The sequence below is a fragment of the Columba livia genome, chromosome 8, assembly GCF_036013475.1.
Source record: "Columba livia isolate bColLiv1 breed racing homer chromosome 8, bColLiv1.pat.W.v2, whole genome shotgun sequence".
Lineage (NCBI taxonomy): Eukaryota > Metazoa > Chordata > Aves > Columbiformes > Columbidae > Columba > Columba livia.
This window is the reverse complement of record NC_088609.1, coordinates 7,728,448-7,753,366: the sequence shown is the minus strand read 5'-3', so window position 1 is coordinate 7,753,366 and position 24,919 is coordinate 7,728,448. Positions and strand designations below refer to the sequence as shown.

Genomic DNA, 24,919 nt, shown 5'->3' with positions numbered 1-24,919 from the left:
CCGCCATGGCGGCACAACGGACGTCACGCCAGCCCAACGTCGGCGGCGTTTGCGCAGGCGCGCTGAGCGTGACGGCGGCGGGGGGCGGGGCGGGGCGGAGGGGGCGTGGCCGCGGCGGCGCGGGGGGCGCGGCGGCCGGGGCGCGGGCGGCAGCGCCATGTCGATGGAGGACCCCTTCTTCGTGGTGAAGGGGTGAGTGCCCGCCCGCGGGGGGACACCGCGGCCCGCGGGGGGCTGTGGAGAGGGCTGGGGGTGTCCGCGGGCGGAGGGAGCCTGGGTACGGCCGCCCCGCAGCGAGGGAGGCCCGGGGGGGCGGGGGGTGCGCGGCAATCGGGGGTCTCTGAGGTGACTGGGGTGAGAGAAAATGGCGGCCCCGACCCCCCGTTGTGCGGTTGCGGGGTCTGGGTCTGCCCGGGGCCCGGCGGGGAGGCCCGGGCGGTGTCGGGCCGGGCCGGGCCTCCGTGCACGGAGCGCTCCGGTACCCGGGGGTGCCCCTGCAAAGCTGGGGTTCCCTCAGCCCAGAGAACGCCCTGCAGCACCGTCCTGGCTCCTGGGACAGCTTGGGGACAGCTTGCCCGCCTGTCCCCGCCGCCGGGCGATGTGGCGGTGGCTTGGAAAGTGTCACTCGGCGGGGGTGGCGGCCCCGAGAGGCCCCGGCCGTGGTGTCCGGGAGGATGGAGGGGACCGGGGACCGGGCTCGGGGAGAAACTGCGGCGTGGCCGTCGGCCATGGGAGGAGTGAGCGAAGAGCCTGAACAAAGGCAAACGCGGACCAGAGGTGGTGGAGGCAGGAGGAAAGGAAAAAATTGTCATTAATGCAGTGAAAGCGCCTTAAGGCTCTAAAAACCACCCTGGGGTCAGCTTCAGCTTCTGCTGCGGAGCGTAGGGGAGCGGTGGGGTAAACGTGTGGGAGGGGATGCTGGGGGAAAAGGGATGCTGTCACTGCCAGGGAAAGCACATCACCCTGCCAGGTTGAACTGCTGCTAAGGGGGGAAAAAACACCAGTCGCTGCGGGTGGGGAGCAAACGTCCTGTCAAAGTTATCAGTGCGGTTCCCGCGCCATGCGGGGAAAGGCTGGGAGGGGAGAGGGGATGTGCTGCCGCTCCCGCTGTTAATTATTAGCCCAGCGCGTTGGGGTGGAAAGGGCTGGTGGTGGTGGAGCCAGCAGCATTGTGTTTGGTTTGCTTTCCTGGAGTTCATAACTCCTCCCTTCAGAGGACATCCAGCTCTGCTTTAAATTCCTGCTTGGAAAAACAAAACAAAACTTCTGCTAGCGAGTAGTAGAGGGAACAAAACCTGCCTGATCCTCAGTGCAGGCTGCTGACTTTAGGGGACTAGATGTGACAGACTCAGAGCTGTGGGTGTGTGAGAAGAGGAGAGACAGGCATCGGGCAGCAAAGCTGAGTACTTCAAGCTGAGGTGTAATGTAAAGAGAGGTGCAGGCTCAGTTCATCCATCCTGGGCTTCCCCCGCTGATAACGTGTGTTTCTTCACACCTTTATGTGGATGCTGTGTGCAAGCTCTTGGGCTCGTGGTGGCCCCTTTCACACCAGCAAAGTCTGGTCTTCATCCATCATCTCAACTCCCCATGATCAGTTCACAGCTCAGGAGTTGGTTAATACAGATAAATAACCACGCTGATGGACCGTGACCCAAGCTTACAGACCCACTCACCCCAAAGCATCCAAGCAGTGTTCAGTGCTGTCAGCAAACCCTGCCTTCCCGTGCTGTGAATGCACTCATCTCCAAAAAAGCTTAGAGCAGCAGGAAAGATTTCTGTTCATAAGCCAGCGTAGTAGAACAGTGTGTTTTTTAAACACTGAATTAAAATAAACAGCACTGCACTCAACAGTCTGCCTGGCTGTGTTGTGGGGACAGTTCCTGTAATTCTGTGTGTCCTTGGGGCATCCTACATAGGTAGTCGAGAGTCTTCAGAGGAAAGCTGTTGAGAGGAATGCAAAACATTAATTGCCAAAGAGCTGCCTTGCTCAGATACTCTGCCCTGGCTTGCCTGTGTGACACTCGGCACAAACCTCCCCTAAAGAAGCAGGTCCCTTCAGTCATAGCTAACCTGTAAGTTGTTGCTGCTCAGCAATTTGTGCTGCAACAATAGACGGGATTGTCCAGCAGGTAGGGCAAATCCTTGTTTTACAAACTAAACGGGGATTTGCTTGAAAGGAAAGATATTTGGGAGAAAACTATGCTTCCCTGCGCAGCTGGATGCGGGGCTGTCCCATCATGGCTACTGCTGATAATCCCTTTGCTTCTCTTCCATCTCCCCTGCTGCAGGGAGGTGCAGAAAGCTGTAAACACCGCCCAGGGGCTCTTCCAGAGGTGGACGGAGCTCCTGCAAGATCCCTCAATTGCCACAAGAGAAGAAATCGACTGGACCACTAATGAGCTCAGGAATAACCTGCGGAGCATCGAGTGGGACCTGGAAGACTTGGATGAAACTATTAATATCCTTTCTGTGGTCCTTTGGAGGTTGGGGCATGCAGTTCCCAAGTTGTACTAAGTAAGCCGAGTACCAGTGCTTGCCAGTAGTTATTTTTTGCAGAAATTAGGACTATTTGGGATTGAATTTTGCATTGACCTCGTTTTTTTCTCAAGCTGCATATGCAAAATGAAGCCAAATGTGTTAAGCAAAAGGATTTTCCTCTTGCCTTTTTTTTTTCCTTTATGACAAGGTGTATTCTAAGATGCTTTGTTCTAGAAAGCCTATTGTGTTGTATGAATTTGGATTTCTGTGTAGTCAGTAGTTCTCCAGGCAGCCTTCCAGAAATACTCCTTTTCCCTTGTGTTCATCTGAGCTCTCCTGAAATGCTGCATAGCATCGGAAAAACAAAAGAACTGCAAGAGAGAAGCCTCACACTGGTGCGTGTACTGCACAGTATGTTCCTGCTGTACCTGCTTTTTCCTCCAGTGTTTTGTACTTTGCTATTCAAATTCTGGGAGAAGGCACATCGCAGTGACCACTTGGTAGAGCCCCTCTGCACTCGGGGTTTGTGTATCTGTGTGTACCCCACGCCACTAATGGGGATTCCTTGACTCACTGCCCACGCATCGTGGAGGCAAACCCGCGGAAGTTCAACCTGGATGCAACAGAGCTGGGCATCAGGAAATCCTTCATCACAAGCACACGGCAGGTGGTCAGGGTAAGGAACGTGGGCTCGGGTGGCAGCGTGGGGAAGGCAGGGGAGTGATTACGTGGTTAAAAAGCAGAAAGCTTGTGGTCATTTCCGTGATGAAGCGGAGTGTGTAGAATAAACCTGCCCAGATGGGTTTGAAGGTGCAGACCTCTTCTCTGCTGCTGCCCCTCTAAGTCATCACACCTCTCTTGCAACAGTGAGCCATGGAACCTGTAGAAACTGGGAAGGAAGAGTAAAGACCCCGCTGCGATGCAGGGGAGGCTGGAACCTCCCCTCAGAGCTGAGGGAAATCGCAACTGTCCTGTGTTTTCGTAGCGCTAGTTTTCAAAAACAGAGAGTCCACTTTGAACGCTGACAGATGGTTAAAGCCTCGCGGTATTGACGTGGTGACTTCAACTTCCTACCGCTACAAAACAGTCCAAACAACCACTAGATATATTTTTAACTCGGGGAAGCTTTTTTGTTTTTAGTTTAAGCTCACACTTCAGAAGCAAAAGGAGCATTATAACAACTTGGGGATAATAAATAGAGAAGGAACATCTTCCCAAAAGCTTCACTGCTTGGTAACAAGCTGCTAGTTAGGAAGTTTTCTCCCTGTTAATAGCTACACTGAGCGTAGCTTAGTTTCTGCTGCCCCTCATGACTGACATTCCTACTTCACAATTGCTGTGGCTTGTTACTCGACCTGCAGTCCTGTGGTCTGGATGCAGCTCCTAAGTCTTGCTGTCTGGGAAGTGATCCCAAAACCACGCTTGCCCCAGGTAGCAGCAGTGTGCTCACTGCCTTGCTCTCAGTGGAGTATCTCCTCAAACAAGCAGGATCAGGCAAGCCTGCTCTGTGGTCTTTTCCTGGCTGAAAACTGCTGGCTGATGGGTTTTGGAGCAGCGTCTCTTACTGTTAAGTGAAATTTGTTAGTGGCATTATGCAGCTGACTTCCAGTTTCCGTGGGGGGATTTGTGATGCACAGCAGCATGTGCATTAGCCAGTGAGAAGTAACTGAGTGGGATCTGGTGTTCTTTGGTGATGTATTATGCATCTGTAAACAGTAAAATGTACCTAAATGTTCTGGTGACATCAGAACTGTGCTGCTGGGCCAAGCCCTGCTAGATTATATTTAATACTTGCTAATCTACACTATAAAAACTAGACTGTTGTGATGGGGAGCTTTCTGTGGCTAGCGACCCTCTACAGGAATTCAACAGTGAAACTTAATTGATAAAAGAGAAAATGTAGGCACAGTCAGGGAGTATGGCCACAGGACAGGACATCTGTCTCGTCCTCCGAGATACAGAACCAGATGCAACTGGGAATAATGTGGTTACAGGCTTTCAAGACCTTGAAGAACATGACTCTTCCTTACAGTCTATCAATGGGAACATCAGTTTGTAGTGGAGCCAAATGAGTAGTAAATAAGGAATATTTTTAAAATATCCCATTGTCGTTGATTCTGGTATTAGTAAAATAATGATCTGTGCTGAAGCTTTCTACAGTATCCTTCCAGAGTCTTCAAAACCATATGTTTTCACAGAAAATCTCCCTTCCCTCACTCCCCCTGAGGAAGTCTTGCTTCATATAGACAGCCCTGTAGCACCCTGAGACTGTCTGTCACCTCAAATCCAAAGCTCATGTGCTTCTTCTTTCATTGAACACACAGGACATGAAGGATCAGATGTCGAACTCCTCTGTGCAAGCACTGGCTGAAAGAAAAAACAGGCAGGTGAGAACCAGAAACAGGCAAGTTAAGTGAATGCAGTGGCTGTTTGGTACTGTGAGGAGGGAGGAGGTTTTATCAGCTCTAGCAGCTGTTCTTTTAAGGTAGGTGTTAGGTGAAACTTCCAATTTCACTCACTCCGAGGCCTCACATCATAAGGTAGAGTGTATAGTGCTGATGAAAACTGCATAAGAGCTGTAATTACTATATATATCCCATCTGCAGTTCATCCCCTTAAACCTTTGTTCTGGGAAGGGGCTTGCATGCTGCAGCAAAGCTGCATGTTTGAACTATGTCTGTTTTCCTGGCCTGAGAGAGCTGGTTCTTGCAGGCACGTTGCTGCCACCCTCTTCCAGGCCTGTTTCTCAAAGCAGTAAGTCAGCACTCGCCATCTGTCTCCCTCTTCAGATCTGCTTGTGTACAACTGTCAGTGTTGCATCACCCTGTGGAAGGGGGAATCTCCCTCCTCCTCGGGGAAAACAGGCTCAGAATCTATGTCAGTGAATGTAATCCTGCACTCTGCTGTATTTAGGAGCCAAGATGCTGCAATATCCTTTCACACAGCTGCCTCTCGTAATAGTTAGCCATGTAAGAAGATGGAAGAAGCTCAAGGAGTCTCAGGTTGTCTGCACTTGTAATCTGAGGAATAGAAATAGATGCGGCTTATGCTCCTCCCTGACTGACGGGGAGGCTGTAAGATCTCAGAGCTGCCTCAGTAAAAGTTGATGCATGCTTCGTACAAGGAGCTTACTGACTGCATCCGTCTAGCCACTTGGAGCAAAAATTACAAACTGCAAGCAGGTACTGAGAAGCACAGAGCTGATTGCGGAGCTTGTTACAGGGTTAATTAACATGATTAGTAAACATTTGAAGCAAAGTTCTTTGCACCCTTGGTCGAACAAGTCTGTAGCTGTCTCTGTGTTTTGCTGCTTTCCTTCGCGTGAAGTTCCTGCTAGCTGCAGGAGACCAGATGGCCCAGCTCGCGTGGCAACATCTGGCCAGGAAAAACTGACTTCCCCTCACCGCCTTCCTCTCCCTTCCCCAACCCCTCGCCTTCCCTCTAGACCACAAAGCCTGTGCTGAGCTGCGGCAGCTTTTCCAGCGTGCCTCTGTGTCTGGGAGGCTGGCTGGTGCCCACCCTGACCCTCACAGGCAAAAGCTGGCAAACAGAGGCCTTTCCGTTAAAACTGCAGCAAAACTGCATTCAGCTTTGCCTCTGTGCTGGTGGACAGAGCTCACTAACCCGTTCATGGCACAGCTTGTCACCTGCAGGCCAGCTTCAGTTCCCCAGCATCTGTTGCTCCTGTTATTTCCCTTCCAGGCACCACACTTACTCAGCTGGAAAGCTGTGTCTGCTGGCTTTGCACAAGCTTCTCCATTCGGGTTGTAGAGCGGGTAGTGAGGGTAATCTTGTACGCTGGCAGCTGAACATCATGCTGGAGGAACAGGTAGCCTGAATCAAAGCACATGAGCATCACCACTGTGGTTATCTGTGGAGTATCACCACTGTGGTTATATATTGCACTATTTTGCTCTCAGCTCAACTGGTTAAGTTCTTTACCATGACCCTGTTAAGCCTCTGTTGGTAGTAGCTTGGTGTTCCGCTCAAGCTATACATCTGGTAACGTAATATATCCAGATACTTTCTAGCTTACATGCCCAGCACGCAGTGCTGACCCTCAGCAGACCTCTGTGCTGTGCAGACCTCCTGCTTCCATCGTCTCTCGTTGTACTCCAGGCGTGTATCTGCAATATTAGGCTGCAGAGACTTCCCTAGGCTGGCATTGCGTTGTTTTAATTTGTGACAGCAACAGAGCAGCAGGAAAAGGATGCTGTGTGCCTGCGTGCAGGAGTATCACCTCGTCTCCCTCCTCACTACACCCTGCAGATAGACTGTCAGCAGACATGAGGGTGTTGCTAAGGGCTCTCTGCATCTTTTTAGGCACTCCTGGGAGAAAGCGGGAGTCAGAGTTGGAGCTCTGGACCTGACAAATACAGCCGTCTGGACCGGGAGTTCCAATTAGCGAATTCACACTTCATCGAGGAGCAGCAAGCTCAACAACAGGTAAGGGAGCTGGCACCACACTGACTAAATAGTTTTACTTGCCAAAAGGGATGGGGGGATGAGGTAAGGGCTGTAAGAGCCAAAAAAAAATCCATTCCTTGGTTGGTTTGAATCCAGGAGCCTGCAAGCCCTCCTCTTTGCCTGCAGGTATACCTGTGCCTATGTTCATTCAGCACAGCTTTGGATACATCTTGATGCAGAGATTTTTAACCCTCAAGTCTTCTGTACAGAAGACAAACAAGATGATCTGGAAGATGTAGCACGCTAAGCTTAATACTACAAGGATTGCTGAAATCCTTGGAAGAGCAGAAACATTGCAAGCAGAAAAGACCCTGTTTCTTTTATGCAACTTCCCCTGGTTTAAAAAGAAAAAGAGCTGATGTTTGCTGTTGTTTGTGTGCATCTTCACCAGAACAGGCTGGGAGCAGGAGCACGTGCCTGCTTCCTTTTCCTGCCTTTGTCAACACGAGATTCGTGAGAAAGCCTGTGCGAGGGGTTTGTGAGAACCCCAGCGAGGTGCTTTCCCCGCTGCCAGGGGGGTTTGCCTGGAGCTGTGCCCAGGCAGCGTGCAGACCACCATGCTGCAGCCCACCCAAACACCAGCCTTTAAATAGGCGGCGTCTTGGAGGTGGCTAAAGCTCCTGATCTGTGACACCACCCTGGCTTTCGTGCGAGTTTTACCTACTGACTCTAGGAAGATAAATAGATTCAGAAGTAGGTAACTAGGGTAAATCTAATCCTTAGTGTGACTGTGCCCTGAAAATGACTTAAAACATCAGCAGACCTATTCCTTTGGCACATTCTGAGCCAGGCTTGCTATTTTTAGCTGTAGAAGCTGCCACAGCCTTTTACTGGCATTAACCCCTTGTTAGCTGCAGTGTGTTCCAGGTTGCATTTCTCAGGCACAGCATCAGCATGGCTCCCTGGGGCCCACTGCCCTACCTGCTGCATGGTTTTGGTGGCCAGTACCTGTGGCTTTCAAGAGTCACTTTAGCTGTGGGTGCAGCAGGGAAGGGAGGGGGACATGGCTGAGCTGAGGGTGCATTTGCAGGAATGTCAGGAGACTGCAGCTGACTGTGCCGCAGGGATGCCATGCCAAGGAGGCTTTCCTGCGGCTGTCACTTCTCCAGCATTTCTTTGCAATGTGGTCCTCATTTCTGGTGGATTAGCTCTGACCCCACTGCAGGAGGTGACAGACCTGTAATTACCCGTTTCCCTTCTTTTTGGCCTCAGTTGATTGTGGAGCAGCAGGATGAGCAGTTGGAGCTGGTCTCTGGCAGCATCGGGGTGTTGAAGAACATGTCCCAGCGCATCGGCGGGGAGCTGGAGGAGCAAGCAGTGTAAGTGTCAGACACAGAAAACCCAGTATGGGCCTGGCTGAAACACAGCTGGGACTCCTTGCACACATATCTCTGCTCCCGGTAGAGCCTTGAATTTACCAGTCATGCAGGCTCTCCTAGCTGGCCTTTAATTTTAGGCAGTGGAAAGCATTTCTTGGATCCAACCACAGTCTCGTTCGTTTGAAAGCCTGTGCCTAGGGCGGGCTTAGCTGCCACTTCACCTTTCCTTCCCTCTTCTTTTTACATGCTCCCCCTGAGTCACACACTTAGCTCCTTGGCTTCCAGCAGTACCGAACAGATGATGATGAGGTGCTGTTTAATGGGAATACTGGTAGCCTTCCACCGAGTTTTGTGCTGTGCCTGGCTAACTGCTTGTCTCGGGAGCTCTCAGCTCTGCCTTGCCACTCTGAAACCCTCCGCACAGAGCTGCTATTGATAGTTAAAGCTAAAAATAACCCTCACCCACGAAAAGGGTTAAAGGGTAGCTCACAAAGCCATTTGCATCCACCATTTACATATAAATTAGATTTCTTCCCCAGTGCATGTCCTTTGCAAACAAGTGCATAAAGTTTCCAGTTATACAGATTAACAGCTACCGTTTCCAGAGAGACTTGAAGGGTTCATGCCTAAAAACTCCCCTTGGCTGACAGGAGCCCGGAGGGCCATGTCCCTTGTGAAGAGATGTCTCCTTTGATGGAGAGGAAAAACTTTAAACCAATCTCCTGTACGAAGTGAAGTCTTGCAGCATGAGAGTCTTCTGCTCTGACAGCAGCAGCTCAGTGTGGTGTGACTGTTACCAGATATCACATAAGCCATCAGTGCGTGCTAGACAGTAGCAAATAACTCCTGCAATTAGTTTTTTTTACAACTCCCCACTGAATGCAGGTTTAACAAATGCCCATGAACTCCAAATGAGGGAAGCTGTCCCTTTAAATGTGTTAAGCTTTAAAGTCCCGCTGGCTGGAGGTGATTGGATTGGTACTTTGATTCTGGATGTGCTTGTTTCTCTTCAGATGGGTTCTTGGCATTGATAAACATGGCCTCAGGAAGGCTTTCAGATTCACCACAGTCACTGTGTGGAGGAAGCGGAGGGGTAACTTCCATGCAGAGTTTAAAAAGCACCTTAAAAGCAATTGCAGATCTCATTCCTGCTTGATAATATGACTGGAACAATATTGTAACTTCACCTGCAAGCCCTGAACAAGAAAAGAGATTTAAAATCCAAGCTGGCACTTAGGTCTATCTAACCAGTCTCTGCTAATCACAGATTATAAATGAGACTTTGCTCTTAAAAGGAGGAAAACTCCTGCTCCTCACCTCGCAGGGGTGTGTAGGGTTCAGTTCAGAGACCAGTTTGACAGGAGTCCCAAATTACTTCCCACCAAAGCAGACCTGCAGCTTCAAAAGGTTTTTTTTTCCCCCTTGCGTACTTTTAGGAGACTGGGCTGCGCTCATTTTCTCTGCACTAATCACATCAGTGCTTTGATCAGTGTGTGAGAGTGCGCTGAGAAATCCCAAAGGGACGTGCCACTTGCTGACGGGTGCTGTGCTTCTCTGTCCCCAGGATGCTGGACGACTTCTCCCACGAGTTAGACAGCACCCAGTCACGGCTTGATAACGTCATGAAGAAGCTCGCCAAAGTGTCTCACATGACGAGTGGTAGGTCCTGGGAAGTGGGATCCGGTCCTGGAAAGAGAGAGACAAAGCCCACGGATATTTGGGCTGGGACATTATGTGCTCCCACCCACCCACGGCCAACCCAGACCCAAGCAGGGGGGAGGCAACAGCTTTTGGCACTTGAAAAAGGGGGAAAAAAACTTCCAAGCCCTGCAGCTGCTCCTGCCCAGACACTGCTCTGCAGCTTGGCCTCTGCCTTTGTTTTATTTACGGATGCCTTTCTATTTATGCTGCTACTGCCGCGGTGGGAAAATCCCCTTCTATATGGTAGAAGGGGAAGCTCTGCACCCTCCTCCTCTGCTGCGGTTTCCTGGGCTGCCTGAGGAACAAAAGCAGTCAAGGTGTCATAAAATACTCACCACCCTGCACCAAACGGCAAGCCACGTCCCAAATCCCACCTGCTCTCGGGCTGCTGGCGCCTGCTGGCCTGCAGGCTTCTTGTCGGTCAGATATCTCTCTCAGCTGGCAGAGAAAAGAGGCGATTTCTGTGCCGAAACCAGGAGAAAAGTCCTTATAAGGCTGTGCCTGAAGCCAGTGGGCTGGAGCAAGCAGGAAGGTCGGCGTGCTTGCCGGGAAGTCCCCGCCGCCTCGCTGAGCGCTGGCGGTGTGCCTGACAGTCACCTCTTCCCTTACCCCTCTCTCGTGGGTGCTTGGGCAGCTTGTGGAGGCAGCAGTGAGGCAGGAGGAGAAGTGTTTCTGCTCTGCAGGATCAGGCTGGTTGGGGTATTGATGGGATTGTGGAAATACAGCCCTAGAGAGACCATTTGGGGCTGCCAGTGACAGCACGACCGCTGGCTAACCTTGTGTATCTCCCCTTTCCTCTGGGTAAAAAAAACACTTCAATCATTGCTGTGTGCTTCTGAGAGCTGCGAAAGAGCATTTCTGCTCTCCCAGACCCCTTCTTGCTCCTCGGGCAAACAAGTCACCCACAAATCAGCAGCACAGCAGCTCTGCTTGTTCCTTACAGTTGCATTTGAACTTGGTTGGGGAAAAGCCTCAAAATTCCCACAGCTGTCCCCAGAAATGGATGTATCCTAGAGGAGAAAAACTGTTGCCCTGTGGGGTGTGCTGCCAAAGGAGCTGCCACTTTGGCTTTTTATGGCTGCTTTGAGCTTAATTTGGGCTCCTGGCAGCGCAACCAAGAAAAGCTCTCCCCGGATTTTCCTTCCGAGTTAAAGCAGGAAGGCTGATGCTCCCTTTTTTTCTTCCAGATCGACGGCAGTGGTGTGCAATTATCATCCTCTTTGTCATCTTGCTGGTGGTGCTCATCCTGTTTTTTGTCCTGTGACGGACTGAACTTCTTCGGACACCCCCTCCCCGCCCCCTCGCGCCCCCGTAGCACGGGGAAATGAAACTCTCACCGTTTCCGTCCGCCTACAGAACTCCCCAGCGAGAAGACCCGCACCCAGCTCTCACTGTTCTCCTCTGAGGACCATGGCTCAGCTCCACTGGCGTCTCACCTGGCCCCAGGGAGAGGAGGTAGAGGACTGGAGCTGCATCCTTCCCCGGTGCCGTGCCATCTGGACCTGGACTCCAGGTCTGGAGTGAGGCAGCTGGAGGGGAACTTGACCCCCCCGGTGCAGGTAGGAGCTGGTGGCAGCGACCCTGAGCTGCCTGCGGACACCCAGCAGCGAGCCCTGGGGAGGACGGGACTGGGGGCGCGGGAGGGATTAATGAATTCCCTGAGCATTACAAACCACGTCGCCAGCCCGTGGGTGCTTAACCAGCCAAAAGCATCACCGGGAGGAGCGGTGAGTTATTTAAAGCTTTTAAAATTGCCTCCTTCGTTATACAAGCCTTTCAAGCTCATTGACTTGATGCTTCCTTTGCCCTTGTATAACTGAGAAACTGCTTCTGTTTAACAGCTGCTTCCCCTTGGCAAGTGATTTGTCAGGTCTAAAATAACTTATTTTTTTTAAGGAAAAAAAAAACTTTAAAGATTTTTTTGATGACCATTCAAGGCACATTCTCTCTCTGGGTGCACAACACACATTAGCAGAGGAATGGGGCTCAATTATGTATTATAAGTGCATATGAACTTGTAAATAGGATGTCTTAATTTTTCCCAACTGCTATTTTTTTGGATACTTCCATTGTAAGCAACCAAAAGGCTGGAGATTCAAAGCTAGGTCTTGTTTCTGTGTTATTTTCCAGTCCTTTTGTTACCTTTGAGTTGTTTGTTGCTCGAATTGTCTCAGCAGTGTTGCAAAGCCTAAGTTGTCTCCCCACATACAGCAAATTTGGAGTTAGCCAGGTAGTCAATACCAAAATGTGGTGAAAAGATGTTCACCCTGGGGAGAAATGTGGATGGGGGTTTTGTGCTGCAAAAAACGGTTGCAGGAATATTGGGGTGACCCTTCAGGAAAGGAAAAAAGAAAAACACGGTTTCTTACCAAAACCTGCTCTCATATTTAAAGTTGCAAACACCACAAGACTCAGGACAGGCCGGCTTTTGCCTTCCCATCTGGGTCTCAGATGGGGCTGGGGGAGGAAGTTAATTGGTGCTGACGCCAGGACTTCTACTGAAATTGCAATTTCGCCCCCCCAAAAAAATAATCGTCCCGGAGCAAGAAGCCCACCCCCTGACAGCTTCACCTCCGGGATGCTCAGCCCAGATGGAACACTCCTCCCCGCCGGGTTTGCGGTTCCCTTGAAGCAGCTGCATGACCCCCCGTCCACCCCACCGGTGCCGCACCGTGCCTTCTGCAGCCGGATGGGGAGCAAGACCAACCCCCTGCTGCATCCCCAACCTGCACTAATTATTCCGGCAGTTGCTCTTTCTCCTTGCAGAGCACCTCCTTTCTTTTGGTCACGCTGCAAGAAATACGTGGTGTGTCCTTTCCAAGGCTGTGGCAGCATCTGTGCGGCTCCTTGGGCTTCATACCTCTCCAAGGGCAGGTTCCCAGGAGTCTGAGTCCAACCAGGGCTTGTTGTTGGCCGGTATTTGGACACCTCCAATCCCCATGTTATTTCTGGCATGGTTGTGCATCCTCGGGGAATAGCTCTGTGCAGGACTGCTCCTTCATTGGGATGGTGGCCCAGCTGCTGGCATCACCGCAAGCCACCAGACCGTCTTTGGTCCCTTTTCCCTTCTACATTTGCTTTTTCTGTTGTTGGTGGTGCCCCTCATTTAACACTAAATAAATGTGTTGCTGCTGCCCGGTATTGTGCGGCAGAGACCACCAGCTGCTGTTCTTGCAGTGACCTGTGCTCTGGGACAAGCAGGGGGCCTCCTGAGAAAAGCTCCTGCCAGCATCTGCAGGGCATTGTCCTCCTGGCTTTTAAGGCATAAGCGGTCTCTGGGGACCCCTGGGGATGTCCCCCTGTCCTGTCCCTGTTTCTCCACCCCACAGACCAAACAGGTCTTCAGGCCCCAAAGAGCATCTCCTGCCCTCAGCATCCCAGCTCAGGCTGTCCAGGGACCATGTGCCATGCCACCCCCTGCCACCACATGCCTTCAGCGCCACAGACAAGCCATCCATCACGGTTACACCGGCCCGGGTGGGGCTCAGCCCAACCTGAAGGTACCCACACCCACCCCAGCACCCAGAGCCACACCTGGCTCCTGCACACACCAGCTGCCCCCTGACCCTGGGGCTGGGCACGTTCCATCCCCCTGGCCAAGTGTCACCACCCAGCCACTCCGTGCCACCCACAGGCCAAGGGCACTGCATTTTGTGATTACATACGTATATATATATATATATTTGGTTTTTAGCAGTTTGAAATAATTTAAAAGAAACGCACCAGCACACGGGTGCAGGCTTCCAGCACTGGCAGGGAGCCCCGTGTCCCCTGGGGGATGCAGGGACAGGGTTGTCCCCACACTGGCCTCTGCAGCCCAGCAGGACAGACCCACCCAGGCTCGATGGCAGGGCTGAGCTATCCCCTGTCCCCACACCTGGGGCAACTCCTGGAGATGCTGGACACTGAGAGGGGGGGTCCTTGGTCCCACTTTGTCCCCACCACAGCAAGGAGCCACGTATTGCACCAGAGCAGGGCAAGTCCTGGTACCATGGGGTCCATGCGGCACCATCCTGCAGCATCCCGGGACGTTGGCGGGACATCATCCTCCTCCCTTCGGGGTTCCTGGGATCCATGCTGGGACTACCGGGGTGGTGGGCGGTGCCGGAGCACGCGGAGGGACAGGGTGTCAGCCTGGAGCAGCAGGTCGCGGATTCGGGCCAACCCCAGCCCCGAGACGGCCACCCCGTTGACCTGCAGGATCTCGTCCCCCACGCCCAGGAGCCCCGCGTACAGCTTGGCTGTGCCAGCGTCTGCCATCTCCTGCACGTAGACACCTACAGAGAGGGACAGGGATGGGTGACACGCCCCCAACTCTGCACCCCATGGCTTGGGCTGTGCCCTGCCCCCCTCCCCCCTCCCCGGGCTGCACACCTGTGCAGAGCAACAAATTCACCATACGTGGCCTTTGAGACGTGGGTGCGTGTCCCAAGCCAAGGGCTAGTGGACACAAGGGACTGTGCATGGCCAAAGCCACACGTGACAGTGTCCCCCCCACATCCACCATCATCCCTTTGGGGCAACCCCCCCCTCACCCCCAAGCTCCTAGGGAGAGACAAGAGCCACCACAGAGGGGCTGTGCCCCCCCTAAGGTTAGTGTGACACTTTGAGACAACCCCAGCATACCTGTGTCAGGCCGTCCATGCCCAGAGGTGACACGGAACCCGAAGGCGCCATGGGGGGGTCGCTGCAGCTCCAGCTGGCTGGTGCCGTCGGGAAAGACCTCCACCACGCGCCCCACCGCCCGCAGCCGCCCCGGCGCCCCGATGTCCTCCACACTCAGCGAGCGCCGTGGCCCCGAGCCCCCCATCCTGAGAGGAGAAGGGAGATGGGCTGAGCGGGGACCCCATGAAGCTTCTGGGTGCCCAACATCCCAAAACAGCCTCCCTGGGCACCAGGGGGGACATGCCAGGCCCTGTCCTACCTGTCGGGCGCAGGCTGGGGCAGGAGGTAGGCGCTGGCGCGGGGTCCCTTGCCCAGGGCAGGGTGCAGGCTCTGGGTGGAGGTGGCTTTTTGGGGCTGGCAGAAGGGTGACACCTATGGAAAAGCACCTGGCTGAGATGGGGGTGATGGTGAATAGTTTATGGCAGTGCAGCCCTTCACACACCAACATGCCCAGGGAATGGGGGCACCCCACACTCCTCGTCTCCCCGCCTCCCTTGTCCCCCCACTGGAGCCCTCCCCAAAACACCACTGAGGGGGATGAGCTGGTGTCCCCCACTCAGGGCCAGGACACCCATTGCAAGGAGCAGCGCTTTTTGAGGAGGCACCTTGCAGCTCAGCAGGCCAGGACACACGAGCCACAACCCAGAACCGAATTACCCCAAATGCGTTCTTTCACCCACCCCTCCTTCACCCTCCCACTCCCCGTTTGGCTCTGGGCTGTTCAAATCCAGCAGGTTTGGGATGGCACATGCCCCCACACCCCTATGGGATCTCCTGGGGCCACAGAGTGATGCTCAGAAACACTTCGCCCCCCAGCACGCCTCTTCTTGCAGGATTGCCCCCATCCCCACACTGACACTCCCCATGGGGGGGTACATTTTGGCTCACCAGCGTCAGGGACTGCAGAGACGGCGACTTCTTCATACCAGGGCCATCTGGGGGGGCAGCACCAGGGGGGGCCGGGAGCTGCTCCATGCTGTAGCAGCGGAAGCGGCCCAGGCGCTGCTTGGTGCTCTGGCTAAGGCTGCTCAGGAGCTTCTTCAGCCCCGATGCCGACGCGCTGCTGCCCTTGCGGCTTGCTGGCCGCCCCAGCTCCCTGGATGGAGAGGGAGAGATGGTGACCATCAGCCATGGTTGTCCACCACAGTCACGGTCACCAACCACCTTTGCAGCTGGGTGAGATCGCAGTGCAGGGTGCAATGGGGTGCAGCCACCTCCCCGCAGCAGTAACCCAGCACGCACAAGGGGTGGCTTGACCGCCAAAGCGACCTGAAGGGCTCCCTACCCATTTTTTCCCCATAATTTCAGGGGTTTAACAAGCTTTCAGACCTCCATCACTTTCTGACAGAAGGGACTACATCCTGCTTAGGGGCTTGAAAGCCCCAGTGCTGCCTCCAAACCCTCCTGCCAGGCTGGGACTTGCTGAACCTGGGCGCAGGTCCAGCAGCATTGTGTTTGGCGCGCCCCAAGGCAGCCTCAGGGCTGGCAGCATTTAGCAGCTGATTTTCCCCAAAAGGGAAGAACCTGGCACCACGCTAAACACCTCCACGGCCACATTTGTTGGAACAACGCTAGCAGAACCAGATGTGGGAGGAAATGCAGCTCCCCTTGAACACATGTGCCAATTCACTACTTCTGTATTGCATTTTCCGGGAGGTTTTTGGTGCCAAAAGGGAGATTCCTACTGGGAAGCCTTGGGGGGCTCAGCCCAGCAGCAGACCGCGGTACCGAGGAGGGATGCGGAGGATGCAGCACCCACCAAAGGGTGCAGGGGACCGGCAGCCCCTCACTCGCACTCACCCAGAATCTGTGCTCCCGGCCAGGGGCCGCTGCTGCTGCTGCTGCTGCGCTCGGGGTGTCCCAGCAGCTTCCCCAGGGGGATGAGCAGCCTCCTGAGGCGCAAGGATAACAGGGCCAGCGACAGGCTGTGACGGTGCCCCTGTAACCGCAATGAGACAATCACATCCCCGCCTCATTGGAGACCCCCCCCCCCAGCACCCCCACGCGTGGGTCTCTTACCTCTGCCTGTCCCTGGGGGGTCCTGCCCATGAGTGTTGTTGCAGTTGTTGGTGGACAAGGCACGGAGTGGGCTCCCTGGGAGCCACCTGGGGCTGCAGGGACCCCTCCGCTCCCCTGGCCCTGTCGTGCCCCCGGGGTTGGGGGGCCCAGCACTCCCACCATCAGGCTCTGGGCCCCGAGCTCCTTGGCTTGATGCCCGGCGGCTGCTGCCAGAGAAGAGGGCTTTCCTGCAAGGCACCTGGGCACAGGCCTTTTTGGTAGTGGGAGGAGCGGGGAGGTGGGTGCCTGGCATTGGGGTGCCAGCCCCCAGCTGTGAGGAGGAGTTTGGGGGCTTGCTGGGCAGCTGTGGGGGATGAGTGGTGTTTCCCAGCCCCTTGCCAACCCTTGGATGCTGGTGGGGGTCCCCATCCTCCCGACTGCTGGCTCTCCCCAGTGGTGGAGGACAAACAGACTCTGGCTGGCTTGCGGTGCCACTTGAGCCCCCATCCCCTGCGTGGGGGCCACCATCAGCCACACACGTCCCCTTCCCAGCTCTCGCCTCTGCCTGTGGGGCGGCACGGGGGGTCCTGTGCCCGCGAGCCCGTGGGTCCCGGTGCCCCCGCAGGTGGGTGCTGCGGGGTCCTGCCTCCTCACTGTCTGTCCGGCAGCCGTCAGAGGTGTCGGTGCTCTCCAGGGCAGAGTCCACCTCATCAATGTAGGTGACATCCCCGATATATGTCTCCTTGATCTTCTCAGTGTGGATGCGCTGTCGGGAGGGGAGGATCCACAGCGGGGACCCCCGTGGCCCCAGAGCCCTGGTTTTGGGCTCCGGATGGGCAGCGCTCAGCTCCCCGCTGTCCCCTGGGATGCTCCCTTGTGCTGCAGGGCTGCTTTCAACCACATCAGTGGCTGCTGATGTCTCCACACCCCGTCCAGCAGTGGCACCAAGGAGGGAGCCACAGGCGCTGCACTTGCCCCCGGCCACCAAGTCACCGCTTGGGGCTTTGGGCTGGCCGGCCCCATCCTTCACTTGCCCACTGGCAACCGGTTCCGTGGAGGAGAGCCCCGAGCCCAGTGCCCGCCGGTGCCGCAGCTGCAGCCGCTCCAGGTACCGCACCTCGGCGTCGCGGGCCGACTCGTCCTCAAAGCGGACGCGGGACGGGGAGGGACCCCGGGGCCGCCACGGCCGCCCACAGCTCGACTCCCCACTCGACGAGTCGCTCAGGCTCCCGCCGTCCCGGGGGGCGACGCTCGGCCTCCCGCTGGGCTCCCTGACGTGAGGACAGACAGACGGACACGGGTGAGCTGCAAGGGCTGCCCGGCTCCCTCGGGAAAAGCAGAAGATGGAGCAGGAGGAAAGTCCACCCAGTGCCGCACCGTGGTGTCCAGACCCACTCCCCACCAGCCCCCTGAAGCTGTGGCGATGTCCTGCTGCCACAGCCTGACATTAGCATAGAATTCACAGAATGGTTTGGGTTGGAAAGGACCTTAAAGATCATCTAGTTCCAGCCCCCCGCCACGGGCAGGGACACCTCCTACTAGACCAGGTTGCTCAGAGCCCTGTCTAACTTGTCCTTGAACATTCCCAGGGATGGGGCATCCACAGCTGCTCTGGGCAGCCTGTTCAGTGTCTCACCACCCTCATGGGGAAGAATTTCTTCCTCATATCTAATCTAAATCCCCCCTCTTTTAGTTTAAAGCCATCACCCCTTGTCCTACCACTATATGTCCTTCTTCTCTTCTTATTCCTGTTATTCAGGAAATAAAAGCAGTGCTTCTCAACCAACTTGTCCATTTCTTCCTCTTTGCTTGCTTTTGTGCTCTGCTTTTTTTGCCATTTGAAAAACAAAACAAAAACACACCACGAAACAAAGGAACCCCCTCCCCAAAAAAACAAGCACAAAACTTTCTGCCTAGGTCATCTTTCTTCCCTCCTATAGCGTGCATCACTTGTGACATTGCCATAAAACACAACTAAACACCCTCCAAAATGTTGTTGTGGAAAGACTTGACATGTGCCCGCACAGAGGGGCTGCTCACGCAGGGTACGAGCGTCAGACCCTGGGGCTCTGCACACACATTCACACTCTGCACACATGTACATGTGCTCTACACACGTGTGCACGCTCTGCACACACACCTGCACGCTTTGCACGTACGTTTGCACTCTGTACATATGTACACGTGCTCTACCCGTGTGTGCACACTCTGCACACACACCTGCACGCTTTGCACACACATTCACACTCTGCACACATGTACATGTGCTCTACACACGTGTGCACGCTCTGCACACACACCTGCACGCTTTGCACACACATTCACACGTGCTCTACACGCTTGTGCATGCTCTGCACACAAACCTGCAAGCTTTGCACACACATTCGCGCTCTGCACACATGTACATGTGTTCTACACACGTGTGCATACTCTGCACACACCTGCAAGCTTTGCACACACATTCACACTCTGTACACATGTACATGTGCTCTACAAGCCTGTGCACACTCTGCACACACACCTGCACGCTTTGCACACACATGCACACTCTGTACACATGTACATGTGCTCTACACACGTGTGCATGCTCTGCAGACACACCTGCAAGCTTTGCACACACATTCACACTCTGTACACATGTACATGTGCTCTACAAGCCTGTGCACACTCTGCACACACACCTGCACGCTTTGCACGTACGTTTGCACTCTGTACACATGTACACGTGCTCTACCCGTGTGTGCACACTCTGCACACACACCTGCACGCTTTGCACACACATGCACACTCTGTACACATGTACATGTGCTCTACACGTGTGTGCATGCTCTGCACACACACCTGCACGCTTTGCACACACATTCACATGTGCTCTACACGTGTGTGCATGCTCTGCACACACACCTGCATGCTTTGCACACACATTCGCACTCTGCACACATGTACATGTGCTCTACACGCGTGTGCATGCTCTGCACACACACCTGCACGCTCTGCACACACGCCAAATCCACACGCACCCCCCTAGAGCCCCGTGGCGGTGGGGTGGGTGGCGGGACGTGGCCCGCGGGGCTGCACTGACCTGCTCGGGGGGGCAGCGGCGCTGGGGAGGAGGAGGATGTCGTGGCTGGCGCGCAGGGGGTTCGTCCGAGCCTTCATGCGGGCGCGCTGCAGCAGCTGCTTGGCCTGCTCGTGCCGCGGGCTCAGCTCCAGCTCCTGCCCGGGGACAAAGGCCCTGCGGCCCCGCAGCGGGGAGGGGGATTAGGAAAAAATAACAGGGATTAGATGTGGTTTAACAGTGACGACGAGGCTGGTCTGCCCAGAGAAAGCAGGGCCCGGCCTCCATCACCGCACAGCTCGGGCACCGGGGCAGCCGAGGCAGCGCTTTGCACCACAGGCAGCCCAGAGGTGGATGGGGAAACTGAGTCACGCGCTGCCTCTGATCCCTGCCGGTGTAAACCCGCAGTGATGCAAACGCAGGTAGGTTTGGGATGACCCCTCTGCTCAAACCTGGCTGCCCTGTGTTCCTTGCAGGGGGTCCTCGCCTGCACCCCAGTCCCAGCAGCTGCAGGGTGGGGGGACCCATGGACTGTGGTAGGGCACAGCCCCACTCTGGCGCTGCCTTCCCCAGCCGCCATGGCCCTAATCCCCCTGATTAAAATAATCAGCTCAGGCAGTCACTTCAGGGACCATGGCCTTAACCGCTTCGCAGCAGGAGGGTGGGCACACACCGACCCCCGGCAAGCCCCCTGTGCAGCACCATGGGGGCCAGTCCCCCTCTCCCCCCAGGGTTCAGCTGCCCCCGCTCCTGGGGAGTGCAGCATCCCCAGCTCAGCCTCTCACCGATCAGCCCCAGTATCCACAGCACAACCAGTAACCACAATACAGGGCGGGGTCTTCCCTGCTCGCTTGTATCCCCCACACAGTCCCTGGCTCTGCTCCCCAGCCCACCTCCGTATTTTTAGCCCATACCTCTAAGTTTTATCATTAGGCCAACAAGATTACACACACATCCCACCTGGATCCTCTTAAGCACCTGGGGCAAGTGTCTGTCCCATGCTCTTCCCCAGCTCCCTTCACATGTGGGGTCCCACCAGGGACCCCTGTGCCCAAGCACCGTGTGGACACTCAGCTTGGCTCAACCCTCCCACCCATCTCAAACCAAAGCATTGCTGGAGCCCATCTACGCTTCCCTCTGCTGGCTGCAGCGCTGGGGGGCTGCCCCACAGCCCGGCCAAGCCCCTGTGATAATCTGTGGGGTACATTTAAAATATAAGCCCAGGGAGGGGAAAAGAGGGAAATGTCCCCCCATCACCTCCACACTAGGACCCACCTACCTGGAGCCCTCAGCGTCCTGCAGTGAGACCCCCGAGTCCCAGTCCCCGTCACTCGCCGACACCTCTGAAATGCGGGATGGGGTGAAGCATCAGCCTGGACAGACCACAGCCCCCTCCCAGTAGAACCCCCCAAGCCCCAGCCTCCCCAAACCCCATGGCTCAGCCTGTCCTAACACCCATTTCAGTGCTATCCCAGCTCTGGGAGAGACCCCAGAGGAGCGGGATGTAGGGTGACATCACCTGTGCTCACAAGGATGGGGACCACGGGGTCATCAGGGCAGATGCTTTTGAAGAAGAAATTAATTCCCTTTTCTGGTGGCAACTTGCAAAGGTAAGATGATGCCCATGGACTGCAAATGCCCCAGTAAGTCGGTTTGTTGCTTTTAGCAGCGAAATTCCTCACCAGGATGAGGGGACTGGCAGCTGGGACCGTGAAGTGTCCCAGTCAAGCAGCACCCCGTTTTGTTCACAAGCATCTCCAACAGCTGCTGGGGAAAGGGGTGCAGCATCTATGGGGGGACAGGGCAACCCTGAGGTGTGAACCAGTGCAGAGCTGTGCCTGCAGCATGGGGGGGGCTGGAGGACAGCACCAAGGACCCCCCTTCACCCTAAAGCTTTTCCATCCCGCTCCCCCCAGATCTACTGAAACAGCCACCACCTGCCCAAAATACACACCAGAGGTGGTGGTGCCCAGCACCTCCTGCAGCAGCCGCCGGTTCCTCTCCACCCGCTCGGCCAGCGAGAGACTCTCCCAGCCCTCTGTTGTGGGGGGGGACCCAGAGGGACCCCTCCTGTCCCGCAATGGGGTCCGTGTCTCTTCTTCCAGGGGAGGTGCCTCATGGGGGGAGGCAGAGCGCTGGGTCCCACCGCTCTTGTCATGGGGTAGCTCAGTGCCTTCTGGCACACCACCCTTGGGTGTGGGCACCCTCCAGAGCCCCGGGGTGCCAGCGCGGGGGGCCGGGGGGGCCGCGGGGTCCCCGCCATCCAGCATCCCGTCCGTCAGGTACGTGCGGAGCTGAGCCCGCGGTTCCGCTGCATCCAAATCTCCCCCCGGCTTCCCCCGCGGTTCCGCTGCATCCAAATCTCCCCCCGGCTTCCCCCGCCGGGGCCGCGACTTCTTGGGCGAGGGGCGTTCGGGGGCAGCTGTTGGGGTCCCCAGCCGGCCAGCCCCACGCTTCTCCTTCAGCGCCTTCACCTTGCTCTCCAGGACAGCGTGGGGGCTGTGGGTGGCCTCAGGGCGCTCCGGGGGGACGGGGGCTTGGCCATGCTGCTTGGGGGGCCGCAGCACCTGCCGCGTCTCAGTTGATGAGCCCCCCTCCATGTGCCCTGTGGGGAGAAAACCAGCATGGGTGACCCCCCCATGCTGTCTTCAGCCTCCTCCTCCTCAGCACCCGCCTTGGCGCCTCCTGCAAAACCAGCATCTCTCCTGCCCGCCCTGAGGCTCTGCAGGGAGCAGAGTCATTGATGCCCATGCCCAGGGGACAAGGTATGTGGTGGCACTGCAGTGCACAGCCCGTGGGGAAGGGGACAGGGACGTGGCGCAGCACAAGGTCACCTACAGCACTGACACCATAGCAGCATCGCTCTGGGGTAGGGGACACAGGGCAGCAGTGGTTCCCCAAAGCGGGTGGCCGGGGGCTGAGCAGGAGCGTGGGTGCCTGCCCGTGCCATTTCAGGTGCCCTGGGGCACCCAGCAAAGATGCCCTTCAGGGAACTGTCACCCTCAGAGCCAAATCAGGGCCTCAAAACCCCAAGAGCCATCATCCCACACGGACACAACTCACCAAAGGTGCTTCCAGACAGACACCAGCCCCCGCTCCGCCCCGGCCTCCAGGGTCACACGTGTCACCCGTACTGTACCAGTATTACGGTCCCGGTGTCAGCTGGGTGCTGCTGCCCCCCTGCACCCCCCCGGGAGCATCCCCTGTCCCTGCTGGTACCCCCCGAGGAGCCTCTGCCATGGTTGGGGCTGCGGGAGCATCCCCAGGGTACCCCCACACCCCCCTGGTCACCGCAGCCCCTCGCTGCCCCGGGGCAGACCAGCGGCAGGACGGGGCATGAGTGGGAGGCGAGGGTGTCCTTACCCCTGGAGCAGCATCGGGAGAGGGCTGGGAAGAGGGAGAAGAAGGCGGAAGAAGGGAAGGAAGCAGGGAAGGCAAAAAAAAAAAAAATAAAAAAATAAAAAAAAAAAAAAAAGACGAACCAGCAAATCCCAGCCCCTTCAGCCGAGCCTGAGCTCAGCCGCTTGGCTGGGCCATGGGGCCGCGGCAGCCCTGCCTCCCGCCCGGGCCTCCTCTTCCTCCTCCTCCTCCTCCTCCGCACGCACCCCACGCTGGGGCACCCAGCCAAATCCTGCCCCAGCCCCGACTCTAAACCGCCTGCCCCCCAAATGGCCGAGGGGTGGCCCCAAAGGGTGATGCCACCATGACGGAGGGGACCATGCAGAGGGGGAAACGCAGCACCCCGCGCTGGGACACAGGGACGCCCGGCTGCCTTGGCCGGCTCTCTGGAATGTCCTTTGTCTGGGCTGTGGGTTTGGGAGCGAGCGGGTGAGGGCAGCGTCCCTCCCCAGGCCTGCTGGGGGGGCACCGCTGGGAGGTCTGTGCTGCACGAGGGGCTGGGGCTCCAGGAGGGCAAAAAGGGTGAGGAAGGTGGTCCTGCCGTGGTCAGGGTGTTTTCTCTAACAGCCTTCAGACTGGCAGCAAAGCCTCCCAGCTTTGGGCACCCTCCTGCGAGCATCACGTGTTTGCAGACGTGCAAAATGTTCCTGTTTTCCAGAGGCCAAATCCTGCCCGGACCCCCTGGCAAGGCGAGGCCAAGGGCTCCAGACCGAGCATCTTCTGGGGGAGGGTGGTGGGAGCTGAGCTTGGTGTATCCATCATCATCATTATCATCCCTAAAACCAGTGTGCAACACGCACCCCACAGAGCCACCCACATCAAAACCCCATCCCCCGTCCTCCTCCCCGCCGAGACCCCACTAAACTCGTAAGGCCGGAGCGGGGTCCTGGGTGGGCAGCACTTACCTGGAGCCACGGGGGCCGCCGTCCCCGGGGGGCAGGACGGGAGCTGCGGGGGCCATGGGCGTCCTGGCCCCACGCTGGCTGCTGCTTTAAGCCGCAGCTTTTGATTTTTGTGATTGGTTTCATAATCCCGATCAAAAGGAAATCACCAGGATTATGAAATTGTTTTAATCCTCCCGGGCTCTGGCCACACTGACCCCTGCCAGCACGAGCAGCAAGAAATCAGTTTTATCTTCTTAAAATGTCCCCTACCACCCCAGTGGCCCCACATTGTCCTCTGGCTGCTCCCAGGAAGGTTTGGGTGGAAGACGCTGGGACCCATCCTTACCTCCATGCCGTCCTGGAGAGGGATCCCGGCTCCTCTGCCGGGGCTGGGGAGGTGAAATTCGCCTGGGAGATGTTGTCCCCATCAAGCTGGGGACAAACTGCCCACTGAGGTGCCAAAGTCACGGCAGGCGGGCTCCTGCCACCAGGCAGGGAGCCGCGGGCAGGATTAAACCTCTGGGATGCAGCTGGCGTGAGCAGCACCAGGCTTAGAGTGATTTCAAGGCACCGGGCTCTCTCTTCTGGAGAAAGATTGATTGCAAGAGATGATGATTAAGAGATTTAAGAGAGTAAAATGAAAGCACAGACCCCAGACAAGTCAGGGTTGGGGCTGCTCAGCCTCAGGTCACCCCTGTGCAGGCAAGATGACACCCTGAACCAGAGACAAGTTGGAGAGAGGCAACCAAAGGCTCCCAAAGAAGGACCAAGAGCCTTCTGGTGGTCCAGCACAGTCTGTGCAGGAGGGTTCCTCCAGCATCACTTGCTGTGCGTTGGGTTTGGGCCCTCAACACCTTCCTGTGAACCCCAGGCAGGTTGGGAAACCCTCCTGCCCACGTCCTTCCTCCAAACACCTCCACCTCTTCCCAGGACACAGGTGTCCCCCACCT

General features: G+C 56.1%; 2 protein-coding genes across 5 annotated transcripts; one reads left to right on the top strand and one right to left on the bottom strand.

The window, feature by feature from the left end:
* Positions 1 to 56: 56 nt before the first annotated feature.
* On the top strand, positions 57 to 13,126 carry STX6 (syntaxin 6). The gene is made up of 8 exons (XM_065071816.1): positions 57 to 192; positions 2,289 to 2,458; positions 3,060 to 3,154; positions 4,803 to 4,865; positions 6,802 to 6,924; positions 8,158 to 8,264; positions 9,829 to 9,923; positions 11,153 to 13,126. The coding sequence occupies exons 1-8, from the start codon at positions 158 to 160 to the stop codon at positions 11,227 to 11,229; spliced, it is 765 nt and encodes a 254-aa protein (XP_064927888.1). The 5' UTR covers positions 57 to 157; the 3' UTR covers positions 11,230 to 13,126.
* KIAA1614 (KIAA1614 ortholog) lies at positions 12,001 to 24,916 on the bottom strand. 4 transcript variants are annotated; one of them, XM_065071812.1, is made up of 10 exons: positions 23,991 to 24,916; positions 21,641 to 22,291; positions 20,966 to 21,029; positions 19,711 to 19,863; positions 16,650 to 17,899; positions 16,431 to 16,569; positions 15,519 to 15,726; positions 14,890 to 15,002; positions 14,592 to 14,776; positions 12,001 to 14,242 (listed from the first exon to the last, which is right to left on the bottom strand). In XM_065071812.1, exons 2-10 carry the CDS (start codon positions 22,284 to 22,286, stop codon positions 14,049 to 14,051), a joined length of 2,952 nt encoding a protein of 983 aa, XP_064927884.1. In that variant the 5' UTR covers positions 22,287 to 22,291; positions 23,991 to 24,916; the 3' UTR covers positions 12,001 to 14,048. The 4 variants fall into 4 exon arrangements, with proteins under 4 accessions (XP_064927884.1, XP_064927885.1, XP_064927883.1 ...); XM_065071813.1 differs by lacking the exon at positions 23,991 to 24,916 and adding an exon at positions 23,169 to 23,932; XM_065071811.1 differs by lacking the exon at positions 23,991 to 24,916 and adding an exon at positions 23,050 to 23,153.
* Positions 24,917 to 24,919: the final 3 nt, after the last annotated feature.